Genomic DNA, 27,084 nt, shown 5'->3' with positions numbered 1-27,084 from the left:
TTAGTTTTCAATTAAATTGTTGGTTGATTCCAGGAAAACCCCTCCAGCTGCACCTGCAGGCTTGTGATGTAAAAAGCAAAGAGGAGAAATCAGGACCGGAGAACATGCTTACAGAGTCTTCCACTGGAGATGGTACAGTTGAGGCTTGTTGAAGTTTATCTTTAGTTTCTGTACAAACTCTACTCACAATGTAACCAAATAATTGTTTCCTTTTCTTTTCAGGTTTTCTCTCAGAAAGCGGTAAAAAGAAAGCCAGTGTGATCCTATCAACAGAGGATCAGAGTAGCTTCCAGGTCACTCAGATGAAGATCAAAGTAAGATGCCACAATTGATTTCCCAGTTTGAACATGGCGTTTGATAGAAAAATGGTGATGATCAATTTAATGTACATAACACCTGCGATTTTGTTTTTGTGTTAAGGTACGAAAAGGAGCCATTGGTGCAAAATGTGGGTTGGTGTTTGCATACAAGGATGAGGAACCTTTTGATGCAGAGAAACATTTCAAGAGGTTCAAAAAGTATGACACGTGGAGCTTCAAGGACTACAAAGAATTTATACAAGACAAGTAAGCCCTCTGCTTTTTTATGCATTTATATATTTTATTTAGCAAGTTTTTTCTTTTTTTTTTTAACTAAACGTGTCTGGAAAAGTGGATTTCATTAAATGTGTCACAAGCAGCACAATATGGCTCTTGTGTGGCACAACATGTTTTCCCTCAGTTATGGAAATTGCTTATGACTTACAAACCATGCTGTCACATAACCTGTAGCGTGAAGATTCCTGCACAGAGTGAGGACGAGCCAGTCGGCTGGTTTGAGCTTGAGGATGACTGGAATGATGTTGAGATCAAGCTGCAACAGTGTCGTGTTGCAAAGGTACAACGCCACATCCAGCTACATACCAGCTACTTGCCCTGTAATCACGTGAATGTCTTTATGTAACCTTTGTGCATTGTTTCTCGACCTTCAGTGATTTACTTGGTATAATAGTGATGTCACTGCACCCATTGCGTATCTAACTCCTCTCATAATTTGTCTTCTTAGTTCCTGATGGTGAAATTCCTCTGCACCAGGCAGGACTCGGCTGAACGCCTCGGTGTTCAGTCCCTGAGCTTCAGTGGCTACTTGTGCCCTGGGACAGAGAGGCTTGGAGACCTGGATGATCTTAGTGCGCAGGGAGAGAGCTTCGATCAGCATGTTGTCACTGGCCTTTGCCTCCTAAACAAGACATTGTTCTTCATACAGCAGCTTACGCAAGACATGGTAATTTATAACTTCATAGGGTGTCCACAGTGTGTGCAGCATTAAAATATGACTCATGTTAGTAGTAAAATGATCATTAAATGTCATCATTCAAAAGGTGAAATCAACTCAAACAATATTTCTGTCATTTGAGAAGCTATGTGCTTTGTTTACTCAGTCTTTCAGGGTTTATTCTTTGTGTATGCTGGGTCAGCCGGTCTTCTTGTGGCCTTTAATAGACATTGCATTTTACTTTTGAGAGGGTGAATGGATGCTTCACTTCTCTGTAGCATGTTCTCTGTTTAGTTTTTGAAGACTGTCAGACTGTAGTCCTTTGTCCGTTTTTGCAGGATGCCTCTCATTTAAAGCAGAAGTATCTTCTGGACTTCAGTGGTCTCAGCTTGAGCCTCTTCTGGAACTTCTACGGTAAACTCAGGGAGATGTAAGTAGATGCTCAGCCTTTTTTTGTGTTTTACTAATTGTACAAAACTGATCATGAAGCATTTCAAGGCATAGGAAAAAAAAACTATTTATAGTAAGTTTTTGCCTGTAATTGGGCTTCTCTTTTATTTCAGTGAGGGAGAGGAGGTGTTGAAGAGTAGAGTTCTGCTTCTCCAGTTGATGCAGAATTGTTTTCCTATGCTGCCAAACCCACTGGAACCCCGAAGCACAGAGGAGAGCAAGGGCCCAGACGATGGTGCCTCTGCTTCAGCAGGTCCATCTACTTCCAACACTGGGCAGGCTCTCAGTGACTCTGCGAGGGCCGTGTCAGAACTCTATGCTCATCTCTGCCACAGTAAGAGCCTGCCAGCGTTCACACAGCAGGGAGCAGGGTGTTATCTGGAGCCTGCATTTGTTTAAGAGTCTTCCTGATCATTATATGATTATTACAATTCCATGCTTGTCATACTCTTTCAACACTGTACCCTTCATGTTTAGATGTAGACTCAACACACTTAACACCACATAACTGAGTGATTTAGCTCAGCTGTCATCATTCTCTGCCAAAGCTTTAAGGACTTTTAATTTGAACCAGTTGTGGTGTACCAGACCCTGGTAAACATATGCTAAATACTGGGTTTGGGGTTTGTAGGACTGAAAAAAGATGTTACTACTTATCTTTAAAACTCCCATGATCATCAGCATTGTTGGGTTATTGTACTTTTTACATAATGCAACATAATTCTTTGGAAGTTATAACATGTATCTGATCTGAACTTTTCTGCTGAGCGGTTAAGGCTGAGGTCAAGAACAGATCAGACGACTCTCTCTCTTCATGCACTATGCACAATACAAGCAGCTCCTGGTGACTCTTGTCTACTTTAGTTCACCCAGTCGTTGAAGAGAACGGAGAGTTTCTCATTTTGTAACCATTCTCTCTGTCATGATGTTGTTTTTTTTTCTAGTTATTTTCCTGTACCAGATTTAAACCTTACCTCCTGCCCAATGACTCCATCCGTTGCGTTGTCATTAAATGTAACTCCTTGCTGGCAGCTCAATCACAACTCACATGATAGATACTGGGATGTCTCCACAAGCCTATCCCATCACATAGCAATTGATGATCACTGATCAAACAGCTGATGTTTTGCGTCAACTAACATTTGTCTGCAACTGGAAAATCAGGCTTAAAACATCAGAGTAAACGAGGCTTAAGAGTATTAAATTTTGATGAGTAATAACCTTTGTTTTTCAGTTGTTGATGGTCCAGGGGGTGAGACATTAGTGGAAAGAGCTTTGCACAAAGAAGCAGTCAAGGCTATTCTTAATGGAGCAGCTGTGTTCTTCCCTGATAAACATGAAAGGCGAGACAGACTCTTTCACATGATGGTGAGTTGAAGATGGATATAATTATCAGCAGCTTCATAATTCTTAGAACATGAAGCGCTCATGTACCTTTGCTCTTTTAAAATGAAACATTTTCATTGAAAAAAAAAGTGTTTTTAAATATTGATTTAAATTATATTAACAGTTCCAATGTAAAGAGTCAATATGCTTCACTTTACATATTTATATGAATACTGTGCATATTATTGATATGCACAACTAATAAATAAGTTTATTTGTGCCAGCTGCAGAAATGCCATAGACCAGGGGTCACCAACTCCGGTCCTGAAGGGCTACCATCCTGCAGGTTTTAGTGTTTTCCAGGTACAACACACCTGACCCAAACCAATGGCTCATTAACACGCAGGTGCAGAAGATGACAACAAGTTCTTGGAGAACCTTTTCACTTGGATCAAATGTGTTGTACAAGGGAAACACTAAAACCTGCAGGATGGTAGCCCTACCTGCCATAGACTGTACGGATTGTGGATGTATTCATTTTCAAATAATTTTATTGAATACAGTTACCTTCGTTCTTTCCATTTTGTAACTATTCTGAAACACAGTCAAAGCTGGGGTTGGTCATGTTGCTCAGAGACATTTTTCTTTTACTCTGGGTGACGTGGTTCCTTGTCCTGATAGTAGTCTGTACATTTTGTAATCATGATCAATAAGAAATATAGTTAGACCCCTCAGTTTACTGTAAATCTGTAAAAACTCTGACCGATCCAAATGTTCGGGCCGAAATGAAGTTGTTCTTTTTTTTTTATTTGCTAAGCTTCTTCTCCCGGCTCCCCTCCTCCCCCTTCTGCAGCGCATACCTGATAGCCACAGCCTGCATATAAACAGCGTGTTAGGATAAAAATACAAAGTAGTGAGGAAGAAACTTGGAAGGCAAACATGGCTGAGAAAATGCAGGAAGGATTTTGGTTAATTTGCCTCCTCCCGCTAAACAGCAGAGAAAGAGAAAATCGTTGGTGGAAAAGCTGCGAATAAAAACGCCTTGGATCACGCAAGGATCAGAACCAGAGGGGGAGGAGCCAAGACAGGGCGCCACTTTCAAATCTTGCTAGCTCCCCAACATTACTTACGGCAGCTTTAAGGCATGGAAATGCTCCTCTCTTCAAGCCCAGTAATTGTAACAATGTGTCATTTTGCAGAAAAATATTACAGAAGAGGATCAGCCAGAGTCGGTGAAGGTGACATTTGAATCTCTCTGTAATTACTTCAGGTGAGGAGACTGTGCGATGTGCAAGCACAACATGAATTACTCGTACTTGCTCAGACATCACAACGAATCAGTAACAACTGTGTTCTCCATGCAGCGACCAGGATCCAAGCGGACTTCTCTTGCTGCCTCCTAAAGGAGCTTCCTCCGACTTTGACACCAGCCCAATTCTGTCAGTCATGGAAACACTGCTGCTGGTAGCAACCAGAGAGGTGAGTCAATGTTGTCATGATGTTTTTGTTTTTTTGTTTTTTTTTTACAATTTAGAAGCATTCTGTTTGATTCTTTATGTCCAGATATGAAATTACATTTTTTGATCACCCTTTTTGCTGATTGTCAACTGTTGTCTTCCTTCCAGTGTGAGGTTATGATGGTAGATGAAAGCGGTGGAGCCAGCAGAACAGTGCTGCTGTCTTTGTTCTGGGCTTTGCAGGGAAGCCTGCTTTCCTGGTGCTATCTTCAGCTCAAAGGAGGAACTTCCACATCTGTTGCACTGGACCTGGCCAGAGACATCTTATTAAAATGTGAGAAATATTTACAGTGTTCATTGCTAACAATCATGAACTTCTTACTTCTTTTTAGAAGTAGGTTTCTAGTTTTCTACTAATAACAAACGTGCAGCTTAGTTCTAATCAGTCAAGTATGATCAATGGTCACGACTTGGTTTTAAAATGTGAAACCACTGAGCACCTTTAACATTCTTTCAGACTGACTAAATGGTTTCTTTTATTAGATGTGGATCAGTTCCTGGGAAGTATCAAAGTAGTCCTGGGTTCCCTGCTGGAGAAGTACACCAGTACTGAAATAACTGACAAACTGGGAAGCTCCATTCTTGCCACCGTCTTCAGGCAACTGGTAATCCAAACTTAAACTCAGTTATTTTCACCTGCCATCGTGTTGAAGCAGAGAGAGAACAAATTGTCCTGAAGCAATTTAACAAATGCTTACTCTGTCCCTGGTAGATGATTTTCCTTTTGGAGCTGTGCTCTATGGATATACCCCACAGTGTGTTGCTGAAGAGCTTCTCCTCCCTGGTTGAGCTTCTGAAAAGCCTTTCAAGTGATACTGGAGACATCTTCTCTAAAGTCAGTTCATTTTTACCATAAACCTTAATGTGCAGGTTTACACAGTTAGTGTGTGAATACAGATGTGAAAATGGAGGGTGTTTGTGGTACTGAGAGTTGTAGATAACTTGTCTAACTTGTCTGACATCACAAGTATGCAGATTCTTTAGTTCAGTGAAGGTAGTAAATATGCAACAGCAGATGTCAGATAAACACATTTTATGAGGGAAAACTTGCGTGAAAAGCTCCATCTTTGTACTTGGATGCTGTAGCTCTTGTCTCTGATTGTAATGGACTTTCATGTGTCATTATAAGGGGGATCAAGAGAGCTGGCACCAACCTCAGCAGCCAGTGGTGCTCCGGACCTGGAACATGGAATCTCCTCACAACTATGAGAACAGCCACCATGAGACCACCATCTTCGCCTGCCCTGGTGCGACCTCGTTTGAGGTGGAGTTTGATGAACGCTGCAAGACAGAGAAGAGGTGACTGGTGGAATTCTTTTAATTTTTTAAATATATGATTATTATCTACATTCATAATTCTAATTAGGAGTTGTTTTGTTTATTCCCAGATACGACTATTTGGAGTTCACAGATTCTCGAGGTGGGAAGGTGCGCTATGATATGAATGTTGGGACTGAAAAATGGCCAAAGGTAGGCTATTGGCAACCGTTTTCGTTATGGTTGCACAGAACATTGTTGTTGCTTGACTCTTTCACATATGCATTTCTCCTGCAGAAGGTGACGTTCGATGCAGGCCCTCAGCTACAGTTCCTCTTTCACTCCGATAGCAGCAATAATGAATGGGGTTACAAATTCACTGTAACAGCCCTGGGTCTGCCCGATATCACTCTTTCTTGGATGTCAGACCTGCAGCTGTTGGTGGCCCGTCTGATGGGCCGCCTTGCTTCCAGAACCCTGGCATTAAAATCTCCTTATGGTGAGACCACCTGTGACCTTGACTGGATAAATATTGAACATAACTTTTGTCTACATCTCCTTCATGGAAATATTTATAACTTTTAAACATTTTTTTTTTTTTTGCTGTTACTTAAATATTTTAAGCAACCTAACATTACTGGTTTTTTTTCCAACTCTGGAATTATAATGATAATATAATAATATAATTAATAACTCTTGGGATTGCTGTCTACACCAGAGATTCGTACCATAAAAGAGCTTCCACCAGGGAAAATGTCCCACGTTCAGTCTTCACCTCTTTGGAAACCCATCCTGCAACATGGATTGTGTGAAACACGGGAAACAAATAGGGGTAAAACAACCCCAGATCAGGTACAACCATGCTTGCTTTATCCAGTTACAGTATGCACAAGCTAAAATTTACTGGATCACATTGTATTGGCAGTTGACCTCAACTGGTAGACGCTGCTGCTGTTTTTCTATCTTTTAGACAAAAACGTGGTCTGTTGATGAGCTAATGGTTTTCCTGGAGGACTTTGCCCGTTGGAACCCCTCCCAAGACCTGACAGACAGTCGAACAGAGTTAATGAGGACCCTCATGCAGTCTTGCAGAAAACAGCTAATGAGAAATGAGATTGCCGCAGGGTCGAAGACAGACCAAGCTGTTAATGCCATATGGGCAGCCATGGTATACCACACCCCAGCTCTCAACCTGGCCCTCAAGATCTACAGTAATGCTTGGCTATCATCAGAAATAGCAGTGTTTTGTTTGTGATAATTCTTCATGTTCGATTGATTTGTTCCCTTTTGTTGTGCTTCTGTGTGAATAGTGGATCAAGACTGTAGGTCATGTCTCAGCGAAGAGTTTGTGCAGGTATATTCCCTGGCAGACACCATCAGAACATGGATGGTGAGTTTTGCACACAGTTTTTGTTTCTTCTCGCCGTGTGCTCCTGATCACGTTTCTGATCTGGTGGAATTAACTTTTTTGTCAGCTGGAAATGAAGCAGAGATACCTAGTTGGCAAAATGAACATAACTGATGATAAAGAAGGGGATCATGAAGAGGTTACCATGGAGACACTTGGTGAGAACTCGTGTGAATCTAATTCTAACCCTCAGTTCATTTGGGATATTATACTAATTCATACAATAATCTCCTTTGCTTTAGCCGAGATGTGCATTGAGAAGAGCCTTTTGCTGTTTCGTTTTGCCCCTTGTGGAAAAATGTGCCATGGCAGTGACGCTGGCAAAGCGACAGAGGGCAACATCGTCCCACTTCTTCGCTCAAGTTCAATCTCAGAAGGAGACTTCCAGCCCAGCTCCTCTCCGTCTCCTCAGACAGGAGGGCCTGAAGAAAGTAGTGAGGCTAAGACCGGACAGAATCAGCCAGCCAACATTCAAGTTTTAAACCCATTGTCCTGTGAACACGGCAAGCGAGGCCACAGAGGCTCCACAGAGAGTCTCTCATCCCAGCCGGGCGAGCCAGCCTCACCCTCTACCCTCTCCCGTAAAGCCCCATTTAGCCGGTCTCGACTTCGCCTCTTGTCCTACCGTTCAACCGAAGAACCTCGGATGACTTCCTCTGTCAAGGATCGCTACCCAATCCTCAAACACATCCTAAACTTCATAAAGGACCAGGCTCTCACTACGGCAAGGTAACGGATTTTTAGCCTTTCAAATGTTTTTGCAAAAGGAAAATCATTTGACTTTTTCTGTAATTCATAACACACTGGCTGAAGTTACCTAATTCCTCTACATGTAGCGTTCTGCACACCCTGGCCCTGAACAAAGCACAGGCTCTGAGCGTGTGCAAAGTGCTGGAGACGGTTCAGCAGTGTTTGCGTTCTCTGGGACAGCCACATCTTTTCCAAGCTCCCTGCATCCTGTTCCTACAGGAGCTGCTGGCATGTCAGAAAGACTTCACCAGGTACAACTGTGGAGGATATTGTTATTTCAGTGGTGACGCCGGTCCATTTTACCTTTTTTTTTTAAAAAGGTGTTGTTTTTCCATACTGCACCTTATATTAGTTTTTTTGTTTGTTTGTTTTGTTTTTACTAGTAAAGACCAGTGTCTTTTAAGCTTCTTTAATGTATAGATAAGACATTGAAGTTCAAATGTGACGTTACCTGAAGTATTTTGTCAAACCTAACAAATAGTCTGAAAATTAAGATAAGATAATGGAAAGTTTTATTCAATCTTGAGTTTAGAATTGCAGCTTATTCCTTTACTTCTGATGACAGAAACTCAACTCAATTTTATTTACAAAGCCCTTTAAAACAACAAAGTGCTGTACACAATCGGCCAAAATAAAAACAGAATAAAACAGTTCAAATGCAAATAAATAACACAATAAAACAACAGGTCATACAAGAAATACGGAATTAAAACAATAAAACAAACTGAATAAATAGTAAATAAAACCAATAATAAAAATAAACTAAAGCACACCGACCAAATGATCAGTATCTCTTTTTAAAGACTTTAGTGTTTACTAGAAAGTTTTCTTTGTCTTTTGTAGTTATTTCTCTCAGTTGTCAGACGGTGGACAGAAGCTTGGAGAGGAGGTGAGGTCATCTTACCATCAGCTGGTGCTCATGCTGGTGGAAGCTGTGCAAGGCTTCAGTAGCCTTAATGAAAAGTAAGCTATTTTCCTCTACATCCTCTGTTTATTCATCACTAGGAAGACGGAAAATTAAATTAATAAGTGTGTTTAGTAACCTTGCCCTGATCATTGTCCTTCAGAGTTCTGCTGCCGGCCCTGTCATGTGTGCAAACCTGCTTGTTGCACCTCCTAGACATGAATTGGGAGGTTCACGATCTTCCTCTTTTCCTAAACATCAAGCTCCCTGACCTCCTGCTCAGCATGTCCCAGGAGAACATCAGTGTTCATGACATTGCTATCAGGTACTATCAGGTCGTATCTCTGATGATCATGCAGACCCTGCTTGTTAAATGAAATGCTTTCTGAGCTTTAATAGTGGCAACTGCAAGATACAGCTTTCATTTTCTTGAAATAAAGGAAGCCCCAAAGTGCTTTGCTTATCATAAGACTGATTTCCAATGTCTCACGAGATGCAAAATAAAAAAAATATATTTCTGTGGTTGAATTTCATCTGCAGTCAGTGGACGGAAGAGGATGAAATTGCAGACTACAAAAAGAACCAGGAGTGGATGGATGAGTGTATGGACGGCATGTTTGAGAAGTGGTATGACAAAATTGATGAAGAGGAATCCACAGAGGACAAGAGAAAGGTGGGTGGACCCAAGTATTTTGTCTTTAAAGGTGGAGTTTGTAAGATTTTCAATATTTTCAAAATAAATTAACTAATAAAATAACTACAATCATAATTAGAAAGTTTTTTGAACATGTAGGTTCCAGTCTGTCCATATTTGATGCGTTATTAAATTACAAGTTTAATTAATGACAAATTGCATAAAGTACTCTTTTTTTTTTTTTTTTTTTTTTTTTACTGGTAGGAAAACATTTAAGAAGGGTTTTTGTCATTAAACACATCAAATATGGACAGACTGGAACCTACATGTTTAAAAAACTAATTATGATTGTAGTTATTTTTTTAGTTAATTTATTTTGAAAATATTGAAAATCTTACATACTCCACCTTTAAATAAATCTTTTTAAGACTAAGACAAGTAATTTATTCCTTTTATTACAGGATACAATAACATGATAAACGTCTAATTTTACCATTGTTTACTGTTGTTTATATTAATAGTTGATGAGGAAATTTATTTGAGTGGGTAATTAGGATATGATTTCTATCAAGATTGCTGATAATATGACATAATAATAATGATAAATGATAAAAGGACTGAACAATTACATGATATTTTTTTCCTGTTGTTTCTATAGATGCACATGTTCATCGCTCGCTATTGTGACCTTCTCAATGTGGTTATTTCATGTGATGGCTGTGAGAGAATGGCGCCCTGGCACCGCTACAGATGTCTGCAGTGCATGGATATGGATCTTTGCAAGACCTGCTTCCTCAGTGAGCTCACATGTTACACTGCCATACATGAACACTTTCAGGACCGGTTCACTCTGAGCTGAAAGACATTGATTAATATCATTAATTATGTGTTAAACAAAGCTTGAATATTTGTGTTCTAACCAGGTGGAGCCAAGCCAGAAGGCCATGAGGACGATCATGAAATGGTGAACATGGAGTATGCCTGTGACCACTGCCAAGGACTCATCGTAGGTAGCAGGATCAACTGCAACGTGTGTGAAGACTTTGACTTGTGCTTTGGTTGCTACAATGCAAAGAAGTACCCTGATAGGTAAAACACTTGGAATTAGATTTAATTTTGATAAAACACGTAATCTTTTTTCATTGAATTAATTTTTTTAAAAATTGGTTTTAGTCATCTGCCCACCCATCGGATCACCGTGTACCCCATGGTCACCATACGAATCAGTGATCGTCACCGCTTGATCCAGCCCTACATCCACAACTATTCCTGGTTGCTGTTTGCTGCTTTGGTTTTGTATACATCAGAACTGAGCAGTGAGAAGCAGATGGACGGAGAGCCTTTAGACAACAAGACTTTGGACCAAGCCTTTGGCCTGCAGACACGTTGCTCCCAACTCATTACTGACTGCCTTCTCAATGGACAGAGCGGAAAAGGTAGTCCGTCCCTTTACATCACACATTTTCATCCAGCTCATTGCTATTATTTCTATCACTGCATGCCAGTATTTCCATAATTCTAAGCTACAAGGAGTAATTATTTGAATGTTTTGTTCCCCATCTTTCTGCCCTGCATGTAGGTCTCCGTTCTTCAGCCTTGCTTGTTCTGCTGTCCTCCAATGAATCAGCTTCTGACAGTGAGATGTGTCCAGTTTCTCCAGAATCCTCTCAGGAGCTCAGTACAGCGACGGACACCTCCTCACTCCCTGGCAGTACTGCTGCAGTCTGCTCTCCATCCTCTCCCAAGGACATGGTGATGAGCATGATATGAAGATAAAAAAATTTGTTATATCTAAAGATTGTTAATGATGCTTACATGTTCCTTTTATGTATTTATTGACGACAGTGTAAAGCATATTATTATTTCTTGTATTTTAACCCTTGTTGTGTTTTTACAACTAGAATAAGCCATCAAGCAAGGAGAAAAAGACAAAAGAAGTGAACTCTCCTCCTGCTGCTCATATAGAGGTGTCATTACCTCAAAACTCTGGAGAGAGTGCCAAAAAGAGGCTGGTTACTCAAGACACTCTTGATTCACCTAGCCTCAGCCAGACTCCCTCTGTGTCCAGCGAAGACCCTCTTTCACCTGTGGTTCGACGTAAGTAAGAATAATCGCAGCTCAGTTTGTATACTAGTTATTATTTCTGTTTTAAATCTGTATGACTCAAAATTTTTCCAGCTTTAGAGTCCGGACCAGAGTCTGATGTTGCCAAAGAGACTGATGCAAGGCTGCCTCCGGTCCCTCTACAGGAGCATGTGTTTTCAGAGTGCTCAAGAGAGAGGATCCTGGGACTGCTAGCTGCAATGCTACCACCAGCTAAACCCGTATGTGAAGCTAAAAAATATAATAAAGTAATACTTTTGGAGTTTGTGATTTAGTAGAATACCAACCCTAAGATATTTTGATTTAAATGAGGACACTGATATAGTCTTCTCATATTTGCTTTTATAATGAAGTTAGAGCCATTACTATATTAGCTTAGCCTAGCTAAACATTAGAATCAGACATGTAAAGATGGCGACTTGAAGTGGGAGTTCAGTGCTTGATTGCTTTTATGGTTTCTTTATCCAAAACAGAAGACCAGATTTAATCATGTCAAAACATATTAACTAGTATCTAACAATTACATGACTTGGATCTAAAGAAAATCATTATGTTTCCAACCCAGGGCATTACCCTGTCTCTGCCCAGTCTGAGCTCCATCCTGCCCCAGCTTTTCAGAGCAGTCATTTCCAATACTGGATCTCTCAATGAGACCTACCACCTCACCCTGGGACTCCTGGGTCAGCTGCTGCTTCGGATCCCTCCAGCTGAAGCCGACGCCGCTGTCACAGAGGCCCTAGCTGACAAATACGAGCTGCTGATGCAAGGAGAGCCAGCTTGTTCAGATACCCAGGGATGGAAGACCACCCAGCTGCTTTTCAGCCTTGGAGCAGTTTGTTTGGACAGGTAAAAGCAACACCATCACTGCAGAGATAGAAGAAACAATAATACCGTATTTATGAATCTATATTCTTTGACACTGATGAATAAAATTAATACCATGGGGGCCAATCTGAATCTTATAAGATATTATTGTTGACTTAAATGTAGTCAATGATTTCCACCTTTAATCGGTAACAATCCTAATTCAGTTAAAAGCTGTATAAGTGATCAAACTACCTTCAGATCCACCAAATCGACACCTCAGTTTAGGAAGCGATTCATTCAAAGAGATATATTGTGTCCAAATAGTCTACACAGTCATTTACAAGGTGATATTTTGTGCTGATTTCAGTCGTATTGGTCTGGATTGGGCGTGCACAGTGGCAGACATTTTACACAGCCTGAATGCTTGTCCTGAGTGGAGCACAGTCATCACTGCCTTCACCGATCATTGCATTCAGCAGCTGCCACAAACTCTGAAACGCACCAATCTGTTCACCCTACTGGTGCTGGTGGGCTTTCCTGAGGTATGCAGCAGACTCTTGCAAAGTCTTAACACCACTGCAAGCCTGAGCGCGCTCTGTAGCTTTAACTCCGAGCATAACTCCTCTTTGTTTCTATCAGGTTCTCTGTGTGGGCACCCAGACGGTGTTTATTGACAACGCAAATGAACAGCACAACATGATATTACTCAAACACTTCACAGAGAAGAATCACGCCGCAGTGGTGGACGTTAAGACACGCAAGAGGAAGACAGGTTGGTGGTCAAGCAGCAAAGCTGTGTTTTAGATAAATAAACATGGCCTTAATTGTGTTCTCTTTCTTTTATAGTAAAGGACTACCAACTCATCCAGTCTCAGGATTCCACCACAGCTGGTTTCCGTGGAAAGCCAGGGAGCCAGGACTGCCAAAAGATGCTTCTTAGCCGCTACCTGAAGAATTTCACCTCCATTATTAGCCACCTGTTACAGACAAGCCAGGACAATGGTTCCCCTGATGCTGTGGAGGCTTCCTGGGTTCTGTCTTTGGCCCTTAAAGGCCTCTACAACACACTCAAGGTATCTGTAGAATATGAACATAAAATCTACATAGAGTATGTGTCTATCTATGTATAGGTTTTTCTCATCACACCTTGTTTTTGTTTTTTTTGTATAGAAGCATGGAGTGGAGCAAGCACAGGAGGCCATCCAGCAGTCGGGGCTGACTCAGTTGCTTGTCAGGAAGTGCAGCAAGGGGACTGGCTTCAGCAAGTTGTGGCTTCTCCGTGACCTAGAGATTCTCTCTATCATGCTCTACTCCTCTAAGCGGGAGATCCACTCCATGGCTCAAGACCCCGAGCGAGACCAGAAAGAGCAGGACAAGGAGAACGACTCGGACCACTCCAGTTCATGTGCCGACGATGGTGACATCAACGGGCCTGACCCTTTAGAAGATCTCGATGAAGAGACAAAGATTTGCTTCCAGGTAATAAAGAGCACTTTTCAGAGAGCATGAAAAATATGTACTTGTAAGCAAAAAAATGCATTTATTTTTTTCTTTTTCAATGCAGATCACCCATGATGCCTTAAATGCTCCCCTGCCAATCCTGCGAGCTATGTATGAACTCCAGATGAAGAGGACTGACTCCTTCTTCCTGGAGGTGCAGAAGAGGTCTGCATCAAGATTATTTAATTGACTTTATTTAGATGAGGGGTTATTGTAATAATCAAATTTTACAATCTAGTGTTGCTTTGCTCATAAATAATGTCCTTACATTATTTTCAGATTTGATGGGGAAGAAATAAAAACAGATGAGATAATCAGAAAGCTGGCTCAGAAGTGGCAACCTTCCAGGCGAACTCGATCTGAGGATAAGAATACCAAAGCTGTGGACACTGACATGATAGTGGTAACCAGCATGGTAAGCTATTAAAGTAGTTTCTGGAATGCTTTACTACTATATGGCACAGAGACCTGGAGATATCAGAAAATTCTCATTTTGAAAATATCTTTGAAGGGTCTTATTAATACTAACATTAGCAAACATAACAACTGCATGACATTTCACCCCTTAATTGCCCTCTTCCAACAGTCTAAACCCAGTCACTGTGAAAAAGCCACAGAAGAAATCAATGTCGTGGCCCAGAAACTCATCACTAATTCAGAGAGCGACTTGCAGCTCAGCTATGCTAAACAGAGACGCTCTAAAAGCTCGGCTCTGTTGCACAAAGAGCTGGATGTTCGAAGCAATCGGGCAGTTCGACAGTACCTAGTTAAGGTAAACCAGGCCATCGGCACTCTTTATGCTCGCCACGTGCTGGCCTCGCTGCTGGCAGACTGGCCTGCAGAAGCAGCGCTGAGTGAGGAGGCCTTGGAGCTGAACGGGGCATCACACATGGCTTATATCCTGGACATGCTAATGCAGCTGGAGGAGAGGCCGCTCTGGGAGAAGGTGAGACGGAGAAAGAGTTTGAATTCCCACTGTGCTGAAAAATGAGGGCATTTTGTCACTAAATGCCACAATATTCTGTTAACAATCAGATTCTCCAGAGAGTATTGAAGGGCTGCAGCCAGAGTATGCTGTGCAGTCTGTCTCTCACTGCTTGCCAGTTCATGGAGGAGCCAGGTATGGCCGTGCAGGTCAGAGAGTCCAAACATCCCTATGACAACAACACAAACTTTGAGGTGGGTTAACTTTTTTAAATATCTATAATCAGACATAATCGTTTAATAACATTCAGTTAAACTTTTTACAGTGTGTAAATAATATTTTGTCTTTTTATGAACTTAATTTTACCTCTGTATTAAATTATCAGCACATTTTTTTATTTCTGTCTCCAGGACAAGGTGCACATCCCCGGGGCCATCTACCTGTCTGTAAAGTTCGATTCCCGCTGCTACACAGAGGAAGGCTGCGATGAACTCATCATGTCCAGCAGCAGTGATTTCCTTCAGGATGTCCATAACTTCAGTGGATCCCCTCATAAATGGTCTGACTTTGAGATCCCAGGTGAGGACAGTCAATTAACATTTCCTTGTGTTTGTATATGAGACAGTTTGACTTTAAGTTTATTTTAAAATCACAATTTTTAACATGCCTTCTGTGTTCCTGTTGTAGGTGATACCCTGTACTACAGGTTCATGTCAGACATGAGCAACACAGAGTGGGGCTACAAGTTTGCTGTTACAGGAGGCCACAGGGGCCGTTTTCAAACAGGTGCTTCTGCTCAGAACAGCTACTCACCCCTTTTGTTTGTCTTTAAACCCAATCCCTCAATAAACTGCTTAGATTTATTTCACATTTAACATTGAATCTTCTGTCATCCTCTTCATCTCATCAGGTTTTGAGATACTGAAACAGATGCTAGCTGATGATCAAGTGCTCAGTCATCTGCCGCTGGCTGATATTTGGGAGTGGCAAGTGGGTGTTGCGTGCCGTCAGACTGGAAGCCAACGACTCAAAGCCATTCACTTGTTGCTCCGTCTACTGCAGTGTCAGTCCCAGGCGTAAGTTCTTGGATATCACACGCCTTGATTCTTCCTCATGCTTTTCACACTTTTAGTGTTTAAAATTATTTTAAAACGGTGGACTTGTGTTGTTATTTACAAACACCCACAATAAGTTGCAAAAGCATTTGCGCCTCAGTACTCAAGCCCCATTCCCAACTAGCCCAAAGCAAAGACAGTTCAGGTAAAGACATTAGGTAGAGTTTTAGTCTGCCATTGTCATCTTTAGAAGTGCTGGATAGCACACAAGGTTCGCAGAGAGCTCTTCATAAAAGTACTGGTTGTTACCAGGGAGATTAGGTAAAGTACGTGTTTGAAAATTTGCATTGTTGCAGACTTAGCCAGCTGCCATCTGGTCATAATGACACAAAAGTTAGGGATAAAACTTAGACACAAAGTAATCCTTTGAACCCTGTTTAAGTTTATTAAAAAATGTTTTTTTTCTCCATCAGTATGTGTAAGTATGCAGATAGACCTACACAACCCACCTTTGTGGCTTCAGTGTTTTCATTTTGTCCCTAAGTTTTTATATATGTCCTCTTTTTATTTAATTTTTTTTATTTAAGAATCAAATATGAGATGTTAACAGAGACCCAATTTAGCAAATATCAATTTGGAAAGACAATCAAGCCTTAATATCCAGATAGAAAATAGAATTTGAATGGAATTGAAAGAGATGAAAGCTTTTTTAATATCCGTTTGTGTTTTCAGAGTATTGTAATTACTGTTGCCACATCACCAGACATCTACAGTAGTGTATAAGCTAGAAAATGTTATCACGATTAATCAGTCTTCGAGTTTGGATGTTAGAGAGTGAGAGTTCTTATTGTCATTGTAGCAGAGCAACAATTTTAGGGGTGCATCTGCAAAAATAAAAATACAACAATAACACACAATTAACACAAGTCTGTACAGGAAACAATAACTAAAACACAAGTAGTCTAAAATGAACATTTAAAAAGAGTGAAGTAAAGATAAAAAAAAAAACATGCATACAGATTAGCTGTATAAAAGAACTGGTATCTTTTGGTGGTGGAATGATGTGTAAGTATTAGGCTCGAGTAAGTCAGGGCTTATGTTATTTCAATATGCTGATAGCTTGAGGGAAGAAACTGCCACTGAGTCTGGAAATGCGAGCCTTGACAGACCTGTAGCGCCTGCCAGAGGGCTGCATTTGAAATATTTTGTGGCATGGGTGTGACAAGTCCTTGAAAATTTTCCTGGCTTTGCAGGTGTGGCAGAAAAATGTAAGGTGCAAGAATTGAACAATATTGCCTATATTGCAAACATGTATAACACACTTCCTTGAAAATGGCTTGATATATCTCAAAATCTGTTTTGTCTTCTTGTGTTTACTTCCATGTTCATTTTAATGTTATTGTTGAAGATTTCACATATTCATATGTTTTAATGTCCTCCAGAGCCTGTGAGCTGACATTACTGCGACCTCTGTGGCAGCTCTTTATCTCCATGGAAAATGGTTTGAGCCAGGATCCTACCAGTATCACTGTGCTGCTGCCTCTTCACAGAGCTCTCACTGAACTCTTCTTCATCGCAGAGGCCCGAGCCATGGTAGGTGATGAATAGATCCATGTGCACGCCTTTATAAATAATAACAGAAAGCACCTCCATCTGGTAAAACGCAGGTACTCCTGTTAAACCTAGAGGTGTGACATATCAGCTGTTGGCTAAACCGACTGTGATGACAGATTTATTGACTTTATAGGTAAAATATAGTGAAGCTTCGACACAGCTGATTGAATTAAAACACTTTTTTTTTTTTACCTGCCTTACAGAGAATGCATCGTTTTTTTTGTTGTTGTTTTTTTTAGGACAACATATTTAGCACGTTAATACAGGTGAGAAGAGAATTTAGTCAACATTTACTTCTTTATCTCCGTGTTTCCGTCTGTATGTTTATATCTGTCTCTCTGTAAGTTGACCATGTTTTTCTCCCAGCACACCTGTTCTGTGCTGGCTCGGGGCCAAAGCTCCGCCATGCCATCTGCCAGACATCACACTGCCTCACAGGCTCCCTGCACACTGAAAGAGGAAGAGATGTTCTCCATGTTTTGTATGCACATGCTTCTCTCTCTGTCTTGAATTATTAAGAGACTTCTCTGGGATTATAAACACAGCATCAAGTAGGAATTTCCCATCTGTGTATGCAGCTGAACAAGATAGTCCCAGAAAAGCCTTTCTGTCTCGCCTTTTACCGCTTGGCCAATCGAGACCTGAAATTCACTGTCGGACAGTAAAATTGCATCAGGTGACTCATCACATGTGTGCAACCGCTTGATGAGAAGTTTGTTTCGAGCAGTATGTGTGGGAGGACAGCAGGGGGCAGTAGCAGTACTTCCCAGGTTTGTCTTAAATGCCCTTGGTGGACATTGCAGTCTTGTGTCTGCAGTGATACATAATGTTATGGCCCATCTTTGTGCATCCATCCAGCAAACCACTGTCAGTGTTTTTTGCTTTTATTCCGAATATCTACATCATTCTGAGATGAAACTTTTAGTAAGTGAGTGAAGAATTTTTATCCACAAGACGAAAAGAAAATATTGATTTACTCTTGGATTTAAGAGTAACAACGTTACTGTTTTTCTTTTTTTTTTTTTCTTTTTTTTTTTTTGTTATGATTAAAGTCAAGTTTGATATCTATTCCCTTCAGAATTGAGATGTAAATACTGAAAACCTTCATCACTTATACATTTCTATCTGCAGTGGTGCATCATCTGTTGCCGTTCTTCAAAAAAAGCCCCAAAAAGATAGAAAGTGAGACCTGACTGGTGGCTTTCATGTCATGAGCTCATATCCCCCTTTTCACTGGCGAGCTGGGGGTTTGTAACAGCATTGTTGCCGTGTTGACATACAACTCCACAGAGACGTATTGTGAAAATATGGGAAGCTAAATGAAGCCACTGTAAATATATAATTAATTTCTCTGTGACCATATCCGGGCTTTGCCTGCTAAAAAAAAAAAAAAAAAAAAAAATGAGCAGAATGTTCAGTGTCGATGCTGTTCACATTTTAGCATCGGTCCTTGCTCTTTGCAGTTTTACTTCATTTCCTCTAAGTCCTCTGAGATTCAATGAACTCTTTACCTCAGGAAGTAAACGTTATATTTAGAAATCAAAATGGTTTGTCACGCACTGCTAAATGTACAAATCGACTTAGGATGTTTTCCCCAACATAAACATGTGGAGCGCTGCGAGATGATTGGTGAACGAGGGCGCTCTGGACTCTGTCTCCAGAGCTGTAAAAGCTCCATTTTCCAGTCTCAGCCCATTTAACCTCTGTCGAGTCTTATCTGTGTTGCCCAACTTCTTGTACTCATGCAGCATGAGGTACGTCTTTCCAATACATGTACTGGTCTGTTTATAATTTTAAGAGACTTCTCCAAGATTCCACTGTTGAGTTTGATGCCGAGATGAAGAGTAGTCAGAGAATCAAACCTCATTTATTACTGAACGCATCTCTGATGTAACTTCTGATGATTTTGTGTCAGCACGCTCCCTCTGTTCTTGACCCTCACCTGGCCAAGGATGACATCTCTGTTTTTTGCAAGCGTAACATCATGATGTTTCTTTTCTTTTCTTTTTTTTTTCAGACCCAGGGCATCCTCCAGGAGTACTTACTAGCCATGACTACTGATGAGCAACTCCTCAACCACACTGCAATGGTAAGACTCCTGCTTTGTCCTGATGTAAAACCTGTTGAATCTTGTATCAAATTTCAAAGCCCTTCCATTCAGATGGTCTTTCACGGGTCAACGAAGATGTTTTCAGTTGTCAAGTGGTGCCTAGTGATGATTTTGGAAGCTCAAAGAAGTTTTCTGTGCAACCTGAAGAGTTATGTAACCCTCTCTTAACCACGCAGTCCCCTTCATTGAACCATCTTCAGTTGCTGTGAGTCAGCTTGCGGCCGATCCTTTTTTTTTTTTTGTTTTGCTTGTGAATCACAGAGCTGTTGACACTTAGCAGATCCCTCGGCACCCCCTTCCTCTCATTTTGAACGTGTGTGTGGGCCGTGCTCATGGCTAATGTATTTGATAATTACAGTCCATTAGCATTTGTGGCAGAGTTAGCCACAGCGTCCTCCGCTTTGAGGGCCCCATAATACAGCAGTGGAGCCTGAAGGCGGTTCAGAGGAGCAGAGGAGGTGGGGTGGTGAAAAAACACTGTGGGTGGTTCTGTTGAGCAGTTACCTAATACCTGTCAGGTTGAAAACAAAACCATGGCTAATTTAGCACAGTAGGATAAGTATTATCATATTGATGTTGCAAACAGTCTTAACAACAAATTGTCTGAGGTTCCTGTTCAGATAATTGGGAAATGTTCAAGAGGCCTTCGGGACAAAGCAGTTTCACCAGTTGGGGTGTTACAGCGACTTCTTCAGGCTTCACCCTCCTTTTCAGGCTTCTTATTTATTTAAGCTTAGGCCAAGTCACAGTCATACAGTGTCAGCACTGTTCTAAGGATTTTATTTAGCTTTTTTTTTTCTGTTTATTTTGTTCACCACACTAATCACTAAAAACCCTGTATATACATATATTGGGTAAATTAGTGATGTAATTGCCTGTCTAAACCAACAGCCAGAAGAGCAGGAGCTGCGTTGTATTAAAAAACAACCTCAAGTTAAAGGGGAGATCTCATTTCTACAAGTTCTACAGTTTTTAAGTAGACACAAGACGAAAAGTACAAAATCGAGAATCACCATCATCTTTTAATCATAAACAATCTGGTCTTTGTTTAAAGGGAAAGATCTGATTAATTTAGTCAAAGTTTCATTAATTAATATGAGCATTGCCTTGGATTACTTGTTGAAGTGAAGGGGGAATGTGGATGTGCTTTTAGCTAACCAAACAGAACAATTAAAAAGATGGGGAACTTGGACGCTTTGTGATCACATAAGAATGAACTACATTTCTGCTCCGACAAGCTCAAACAGAAAACAGCCAAATAAAATGCGGGATAAAAATAGTTTTCTTCTATTCCACAAGGAAAATCATATAATGCACACTGTGCGACAGTGAACCTTTATTTTGCATAATGAAACAAATCTGCCGGTTAAGCACCAGTTAAGCAGATTTTCCTCTGCAGAACACCGTGACTCTGGGTTACTGCTACTTTCTGTACATGAACTTCTGACTTCAAGTTTTGCTGCATCGACTAAAAGTCTCGACTTTGATTCTGTGGCGGAAATGTATTGTTTTCTTTTCCTCAAACACAAGACTTCTCTTGTAAACCAGAGTTTTATAATCTCAGTGTGAAGAGTCAAAACTAAAACAAGTTCTTTGTCTTGTTTATACAATTTTTGTTAAGCTGCAATATTAATAATAATCCCTCCAGAGAACAGTAACTCGCATCATCATTCAGTTGTTTGTTTTTTTAAGCGGGTTCATGAAAATTAGCATAAAGAGAGGTCGGACTCGATTATCTTCGAAGTTACCCTGGCTTCTACTTTCACCTCAAACTGCTGTGTATTTTACTCTTGTGATAACACTGGATTGACTGATGATAAGTGAAATATTTTTGTCTTTTTTAAATGGATTCTGCTTTACGACCACAGGAATCTAGACAGTTCTAAATGTTCAGAACTTTACAGCATCTGTTTTTTGTCTTTTGTAATCGCACCTGTCTAATCTCATCCAGGTTATGTTAAAAGTAGAAGTACTTTGTGAGTACATGTTATCTCTCATTAAACAGGCCTGTGCAGCTCTAACTGCAGTGGAGTTGGAGGCATTTAACCTCATTTAAGCTGCTTGCTTCAATTTAACAAACATGACTGCTTTCATTCCCCCTCCCTCAAACCATCGATTTTCTCTGTCCAAAATCTGTCCTTTACCCCTTAAATGTAGGATGACAGCTGAGTTTGACCTGAGCAGTTGACTCTTGTTGTCCATTGGATTAAAGTAGTAGTTGTTTAGACTATTGAGAGATTTATTTAGCTTTTTCAGAGCATGTTTTTAATGGAACAAAGTGTAAATATTACGGATCCATCAACAAAAGTCAAGCTTAATATGATTACATCTGCATTCTTTGTTAAAATCCCAATACAAAGTCATTTATTAAGTCAGTTTCTTGATGACTTAGCTAGATTTGGAAGATTTTAATTTGAAGCTGACGCAGTTAATATATCACAATAAATTATTTTATCTGCTCAGTTTTTTTTTCCCAGGCTGCTCTGCTTTGTGGTTTTTATTCTCTTCTGATGCACCTTCTTTTTTTTCTTTTTATTGTGCAGGCTCTGAAGAACATTGCTGCCATCAGCCTGGCTATCAATTACCCCAATAAATCCACCAAGCTACTCAACATGTCCCCATGAGACGTTCCCGGATAAATAAAAAAAAAATGGGGAAGAGCATCTGGGAGGGCACACGTCGTGACTCAGCTTGTTGAGTGTGTCAGAGCGTTACGGAGAGAAACTTCTCACCATCCAGTGCTTTTCTTCTAATAAGATCCCCCTCGGTATCTTTCTCTCCATAGCACAGCTCATATGTGGACACGAGCTGTGGAAGGGGGGCACTCACAGAGCACTTTCCACACTTATTCATAATCCTTTTTGCCTTAGGTGAATCCAGTATATCAGCATGTGCTTTCACAAAAAAAGGACTGGTTTCGGGGGGTTGTTTTTTTTTGTTTTTTTTCCCCCTATTTCTAATGTTTTTTTTACTTGAAGATGCTGTGCTTAAGGACACAAAGTGTGCCAAATTCGCCACCTTCAAGGGGAAGTATATTCCCGTTTTCTTGCCTTTCCCCTCCTGAACAGCAGCAGCTCTGGATTACGTAGTTGATATGGTGAAAACGGGTCACCTTGGCGGCTTGCATGTCTCAGAAGACATGTAGCGCATCCTAAAAATACTGTCCAGGACATAGGAGTCTCATTAGTCACATCGGAGTGAAAGTAATGACCTAGTAGCTCATTCCACTCCTTCCTTTGTTGCCTCCTTCTTTCCTTTTCCTCTACTCCCTCCTACTTGCCTTGTGTCTGTCCTCCTTCCTTAGTCATTGCTTTATTTTTCAGACAAAAGGAAGAGAGGACGGTACTTTTTCTTAAGGCTGAAAGCCAGAACGTGTGCATCACCACAGATATCAAAACTCTCATCTCATAACTATATAAAACAGAGATTCATGATAGAACTGGTGACGGTGAAATAGTAGCCATAGACTAATTATATACATTACATTGCTATTCTGATTTTGTGCCTGTAAGGCCATTACTGAATGGAAGACTGATGTGATTATAGAAGTTTATGACAAAAGTAATCCGAGAAACGCCGAATTGTTTAAAATACTTCAGTTTCACCCACATATATATTTATTTATTTACATTTTCATTTTAAGTTAAGTTTCAACACTTCTGGTTGATTTTCACTGAATGAAAAGCTAAACATTAGAGCTATGTTCCCCCTCATGCGGTAAATGGAAAGGAGTGGATGTGTGGAATAACACGTATGTAAAATTAGCTATGCTGATTTCCTGGATATAAGTGGTTGCAGAATGAAACTGACATCTGAACCATCTTTTTCAGTAATAGGACAGGAGTCACGTGGACATACATCATTAGTGTTGCATCTCATTCTGTGAACGGATTGACGAGTGTTGCTGAAGTTAATTTGAAGTCTAATAAAAAGCTGAGAAACGATCGACTTAAGGGGAAGCACACCATCACACACACACACCCACTGTCAAGTGTTTAACTCATCACATATGCATGAATCATTGCTTGTACAAAAATAATCTATGAGTCAAACTCTTTGTGCTTCATCTTTCTAATACCACAAATATCTGCTTAAATAAGCAATGTAACTTTCATTCACAGCATATTTAATTCATGATGAGATGTACCTGTAGCCACGTTTAACACTCACTTCCACAAAGAGTTGGGGTTTTTTTGTGCTGGTAAATTTAAAAACCCAATTCTTGAAGAGTTGTTTTTCCAGTTATTATAAACATTTCAGAGATTTATTTTTCTTTTTAGTAGGAAATCCTGGTTGTTTTAATACCAAAGAAACCAATCATTGTGAGCCATACAACATCTCTAAAAGAGCTCCTGGATGAGTTTATTCTGTTTTTCCACCTATCAGATCGCGACCCTGTGAAGAGCTGGAACAGATTAAATACATTGTTTACTTTTAGGGTTTTTGTTGGTTTGTTTTCCTTTATTATTTTTCTGAAGTTAGCCCCACATGGGCTGCAGGATAGTTTGGTGGTTTTGTTTACACAAACATCAGCTGCAGTGAGGAGAGAAGAGATGTGTGGCCTCTATTTGGCTTCCATGACGCCTCACCTATTTACGACGTGCCTATGGTTAAAAAATTAAGCAATCATAATTTAACTCATGTTATTAATTATATTTTAAAAGAGAAATAGATTGTTTAATTTGAATTTTTTTGTAACTTTTTACTTTTAATGTTTATTTCCTTTTTTTGAAATGATGCTTGAATCGAGGCTGACTAATTTGAATGTACATATCTGTGAATATTAATTGCACAGAAAAAAAAAAAAAGACTTTGATATCAACCCCTTAAAGAAATAAACCTTTATCAGGCACTAACTAGACACTTTGGATCTGATTTTGTATGCATGGCACACTGAAGGTAAAACAAAAATGCTTGGGTTGAAATGTGATCCATTTCTAATAAAAACAGAAATTGCTTACATATCACAACGCTCGTCATCTTTGTTTATTTCTGTGCTGCAGAGAGAAAGTGATGTTGGTCTGAACCCACACGCTCACTTTAAGTAGGTTCAGTACTCAGAGTAACGTTGAGCTTTTCAAAAAGGAAGAAAACCGCCTTCTTGCTGCATGTATTCCCCCCCCCCCCCCCCCCCCCCCCTCAAACATAAACAGTTTCTGCCGAATGACTCCTACAAACTAAAACTAAGTCAAATATCAGTCTTTTTGTTCAAGCAAAGCGGTACAGTGCTCTGATTTAGTCACTGTGTGGTTTTTATCTCAATGGCCGACTCAGCCTCTGGTCTTCCTCGCTGCCGCCTCCTCCTCCCTCCCCTGCCTGTAATGTGGAATCTCTGGTACAGCGCTGATGATGGGAGTGATGATCACTGGGGTGATAATGACATCAGATAGAAGATATATTCAATAAGGCTCTAGATGATTCAATGCCCCTCTGCGCTACTAAAGCCCCCACACTGGAGTGACTCAGCTCCTCTGCCCCTCCCCTCTGCTCTGTTTCCTGCTTCTTTTTGGGTGGTTTATGCAGATTCCCATCACTTTTATTTATCCCAGGTGAAAAGCAGTAGCTGTGGAAAAAAAAGAGAAAATGCTTACAGTGACTGTAAAGACTTCTGATAATGTATATTTCACAGAACTTGAGAAGTGAAAATGGGTTCATATGTGGAACAATTTGTCAAATAATTACCCTTAACTTCAAACTATTCTTATTTTCCAAAATGTCGCTTAGAAATTTTCTCTGCTAGTCACATGATACTAATATTTTTCTAATCACATGGGTGAGACTGCAGAGCTCCAACAGGAACGGTGCTGTGATGCGCTGAACAGTTATTGTCTGTGGCAGGAAAGCCTTCCTGTATTTGTACTTCTGGCAACAGAGCTGTCTTTTGGAGAAAGAGATCCACTGCCTGTCTAGGATGTGTTGGGAAGTGTGTGAACTTGTTCACACAGACATTGTATGCAAGAAGTGCATGATGTGGGTTTATTGTCAATGTGGGCTTCCAGGTATCTTGACTCCCTCACCCTGTCAGTGTCTTCTCTCTCTCTCTCTCTCTCTCTATCTCTCTCTCTCTCTCTCTCTCTCTCTCTCTCTCTCTCTCTCTCGACATACAGAGGAGCTGTTATGTGGGCATCTCCCTGGTCTTCACCACATTCAGAATGAGGTGATTTTTATTAGACCATTCCATTAAATCCTGCCTCCCAGTGCTGCTCCCTTCAGCACCAGCAAAAAGAAACAAATAAGGTTAAACACAAGTTGAAAATACAGTGCTTCTTCAATGTGTGCGCTAACAAACTAAAGCATTTTAATTAAGTTTCAATAATACAAAGAAAACTAAATCATTGAAAATGTGTTGATGCTCACAGTTTCCGCCTTTAGATGTGTGGCCGTTGGCATGGTCATCACACCACTGAGAAAGGGAATTTAGACCAAATTTGGCTCTGTTTGCCATTTCCTTTCAACTTTAAAAAAGATATTCACATTTTTAGGGCTTTGGGAAGTATTTATGATAATTCATGATGTGTCTTACATGCATTAAACAGCAGTTAGAACAACTGCAGTTTGGAGAATTAGTGAAATAAGGTTAACAAGTAGGTCAAGCTCTCTGCTGATCATACCAATGTCACCAGAAAAGCACATTTTTCCTCATTTAAAGTAATTAAAACATATAAACAAATGTTATTGCAATTCAACCAAATGCCACATTTTTATGCAGGGCTATTTTCCTTTAACTGTTTTTTACTTTGACTAGTATTTTTGTCCATCTGAAGGATGTTCAGCTTGCAACACACAGAAGATAGGTAACTTTATAGCCATTTTCACTTCCTTTAGAACAATTTTAAAACTGTTAACATGGAAAACAAAGTTCAGATTATTAGGAAAGTTTTTCAAGACTCTTGAAGAAATTAAAGTCTCATTGAAACTCATCATAAATCTGAAAGTAGGACTGGAATAATGCTAGAATGATGAGTTCACAGTCTCAGATGGTATTCTATCATTTCTATTGGCATACCTCAAAAATGAGTTTTGTAAAAGGTATACAGTTTATAGAAAATGAAAATAAAACTGGAACCAAATTTAAAGCAAATACTTAAGAGCTGCTCAGTTTGTCGAATGTAAAGTAAGTGAAACGATGTGAGAACAAGAAGACGAAATTCACAGAGCTCATCTCAGGAGGCCATATGCACTGACGAGAACGGCAACATTATGCCTCAGACTCTATTTGCTTTTCATAAACATCTCCTTCAGCTGTGTACACTTATGAATCACAACGTATCATCAGTATCAAATGAATCAGATTTATCCTTTCCAATGTTTCGCCTTTAGCAGGAACATTACATCACCCTCTTTCCAACAGCCCAACATTTATACTCTCCACCTCCACACATAAACACATGCACGCACACACATCTGCTTTTAGATCATTTGAATAAATTAGAAAACTACCATATTAAAACAGAAGTTAAGGTTGAGCGG

The 27,084-nt window shown here is 40.2% G+C and overlaps 1 protein-coding gene across 1 annotated transcript in view; it reads left to right on the top strand.

Moving 5' to 3' along the window:
- zzef1 (zinc finger, ZZ-type with EF hand domain 1) overlaps nucleotides 1–24,527 on the top strand; it is a 28,636-nt gene extending 4,109 nt beyond the window's left edge. Inside the window, exons 9-54 of the mRNA XM_079248280.1 lie at nucleotides 34–132; nucleotides 223–314; nucleotides 421–566; nucleotides 771–876; nucleotides 1,045–1,263; nucleotides 1,593–1,684; nucleotides 1,818–2,038; nucleotides 2,939–3,072; nucleotides 4,230–4,300; nucleotides 4,395–4,509; nucleotides 4,656–4,821; nucleotides 5,031–5,152; nucleotides 5,260–5,382; nucleotides 5,677–5,846; nucleotides 5,936–6,017; nucleotides 6,102–6,303; nucleotides 6,523–6,656; nucleotides 6,775–7,015; nucleotides 7,115–7,194; nucleotides 7,280–7,370; nucleotides 7,455–7,941; nucleotides 8,049–8,213; nucleotides 8,806–8,925; nucleotides 9,030–9,191; nucleotides 9,407–9,539; nucleotides 10,159–10,297; nucleotides 10,424–10,589; nucleotides 10,674–10,936; nucleotides 11,080–11,252; nucleotides 11,402–11,597; nucleotides 11,679–11,824; nucleotides 12,169–12,449; nucleotides 12,778–12,952; nucleotides 13,050–13,182; nucleotides 13,257–13,483; nucleotides 13,581–13,889; nucleotides 13,975–14,075; nucleotides 14,190–14,325; nucleotides 14,497–14,856; nucleotides 14,946–15,089; nucleotides 15,246–15,414; nucleotides 15,523–15,621; nucleotides 15,746–15,911; nucleotides 17,333–17,483; nucleotides 19,522–19,593; nucleotides 22,158–24,527. Coding sequence (XP_079104406.1) covers nucleotides 34–132; nucleotides 223–314; nucleotides 421–566; nucleotides 771–876; nucleotides 1,045–1,263; nucleotides 1,593–1,684; nucleotides 1,818–2,038; nucleotides 2,939–3,072; nucleotides 4,230–4,300; nucleotides 4,395–4,509; nucleotides 4,656–4,821; nucleotides 5,031–5,152; nucleotides 5,260–5,382; nucleotides 5,677–5,846; nucleotides 5,936–6,017; nucleotides 6,102–6,303; nucleotides 6,523–6,656; nucleotides 6,775–7,015; nucleotides 7,115–7,194; nucleotides 7,280–7,370; nucleotides 7,455–7,941; nucleotides 8,049–8,213; nucleotides 8,806–8,925; nucleotides 9,030–9,191; nucleotides 9,407–9,539; nucleotides 10,159–10,297; nucleotides 10,424–10,589; nucleotides 10,674–10,936; nucleotides 11,080–11,252; nucleotides 11,402–11,597; nucleotides 11,679–11,824; nucleotides 12,169–12,449; nucleotides 12,778–12,952; nucleotides 13,050–13,182; nucleotides 13,257–13,483; nucleotides 13,581–13,889; nucleotides 13,975–14,075; nucleotides 14,190–14,325; nucleotides 14,497–14,856; nucleotides 14,946–15,089; nucleotides 15,246–15,414; nucleotides 15,523–15,621; nucleotides 15,746–15,911; nucleotides 17,333–17,483; nucleotides 19,522–19,593; nucleotides 22,158–22,238 — 7,460 coding nt within the window. The 3' untranslated portion in view covers nucleotides 22,239–24,527. The remainder of the gene's footprint in view (nucleotides 1–33; nucleotides 133–222; nucleotides 315–420; nucleotides 567–770; nucleotides 877–1,044; nucleotides 1,264–1,592; nucleotides 1,685–1,817; nucleotides 2,039–2,938; nucleotides 3,073–4,229; nucleotides 4,301–4,394; nucleotides 4,510–4,655; nucleotides 4,822–5,030; nucleotides 5,153–5,259; nucleotides 5,383–5,676; nucleotides 5,847–5,935; nucleotides 6,018–6,101; nucleotides 6,304–6,522; nucleotides 6,657–6,774; nucleotides 7,016–7,114; nucleotides 7,195–7,279; nucleotides 7,371–7,454; nucleotides 7,942–8,048; nucleotides 8,214–8,805; nucleotides 8,926–9,029; nucleotides 9,192–9,406; nucleotides 9,540–10,158; nucleotides 10,298–10,423; nucleotides 10,590–10,673; nucleotides 10,937–11,079; nucleotides 11,253–11,401; nucleotides 11,598–11,678; nucleotides 11,825–12,168; nucleotides 12,450–12,777; nucleotides 12,953–13,049; nucleotides 13,183–13,256; nucleotides 13,484–13,580; nucleotides 13,890–13,974; nucleotides 14,076–14,189; nucleotides 14,326–14,496; nucleotides 14,857–14,945; nucleotides 15,090–15,245; nucleotides 15,415–15,522; nucleotides 15,622–15,745; nucleotides 15,912–17,332; nucleotides 17,484–19,521; nucleotides 19,594–22,157) is intronic.
- The last annotated feature ends 2,557 nt before the right edge of the window (nucleotides 24,528–27,084 follow it).

This window comes from Telmatherina bonti (genome assembly GCF_933228915.1).
Source record: "Telmatherina bonti genome assembly, chromosome: 10".
In the NCBI taxonomy this organism is placed as follows: Eukaryota; Metazoa; Chordata; class Actinopteri; order Atheriniformes; family Telmatherinidae; genus Telmatherina; species Telmatherina bonti.
This window is presented reverse-complemented; position numbering and strand designations above follow the sequence as displayed.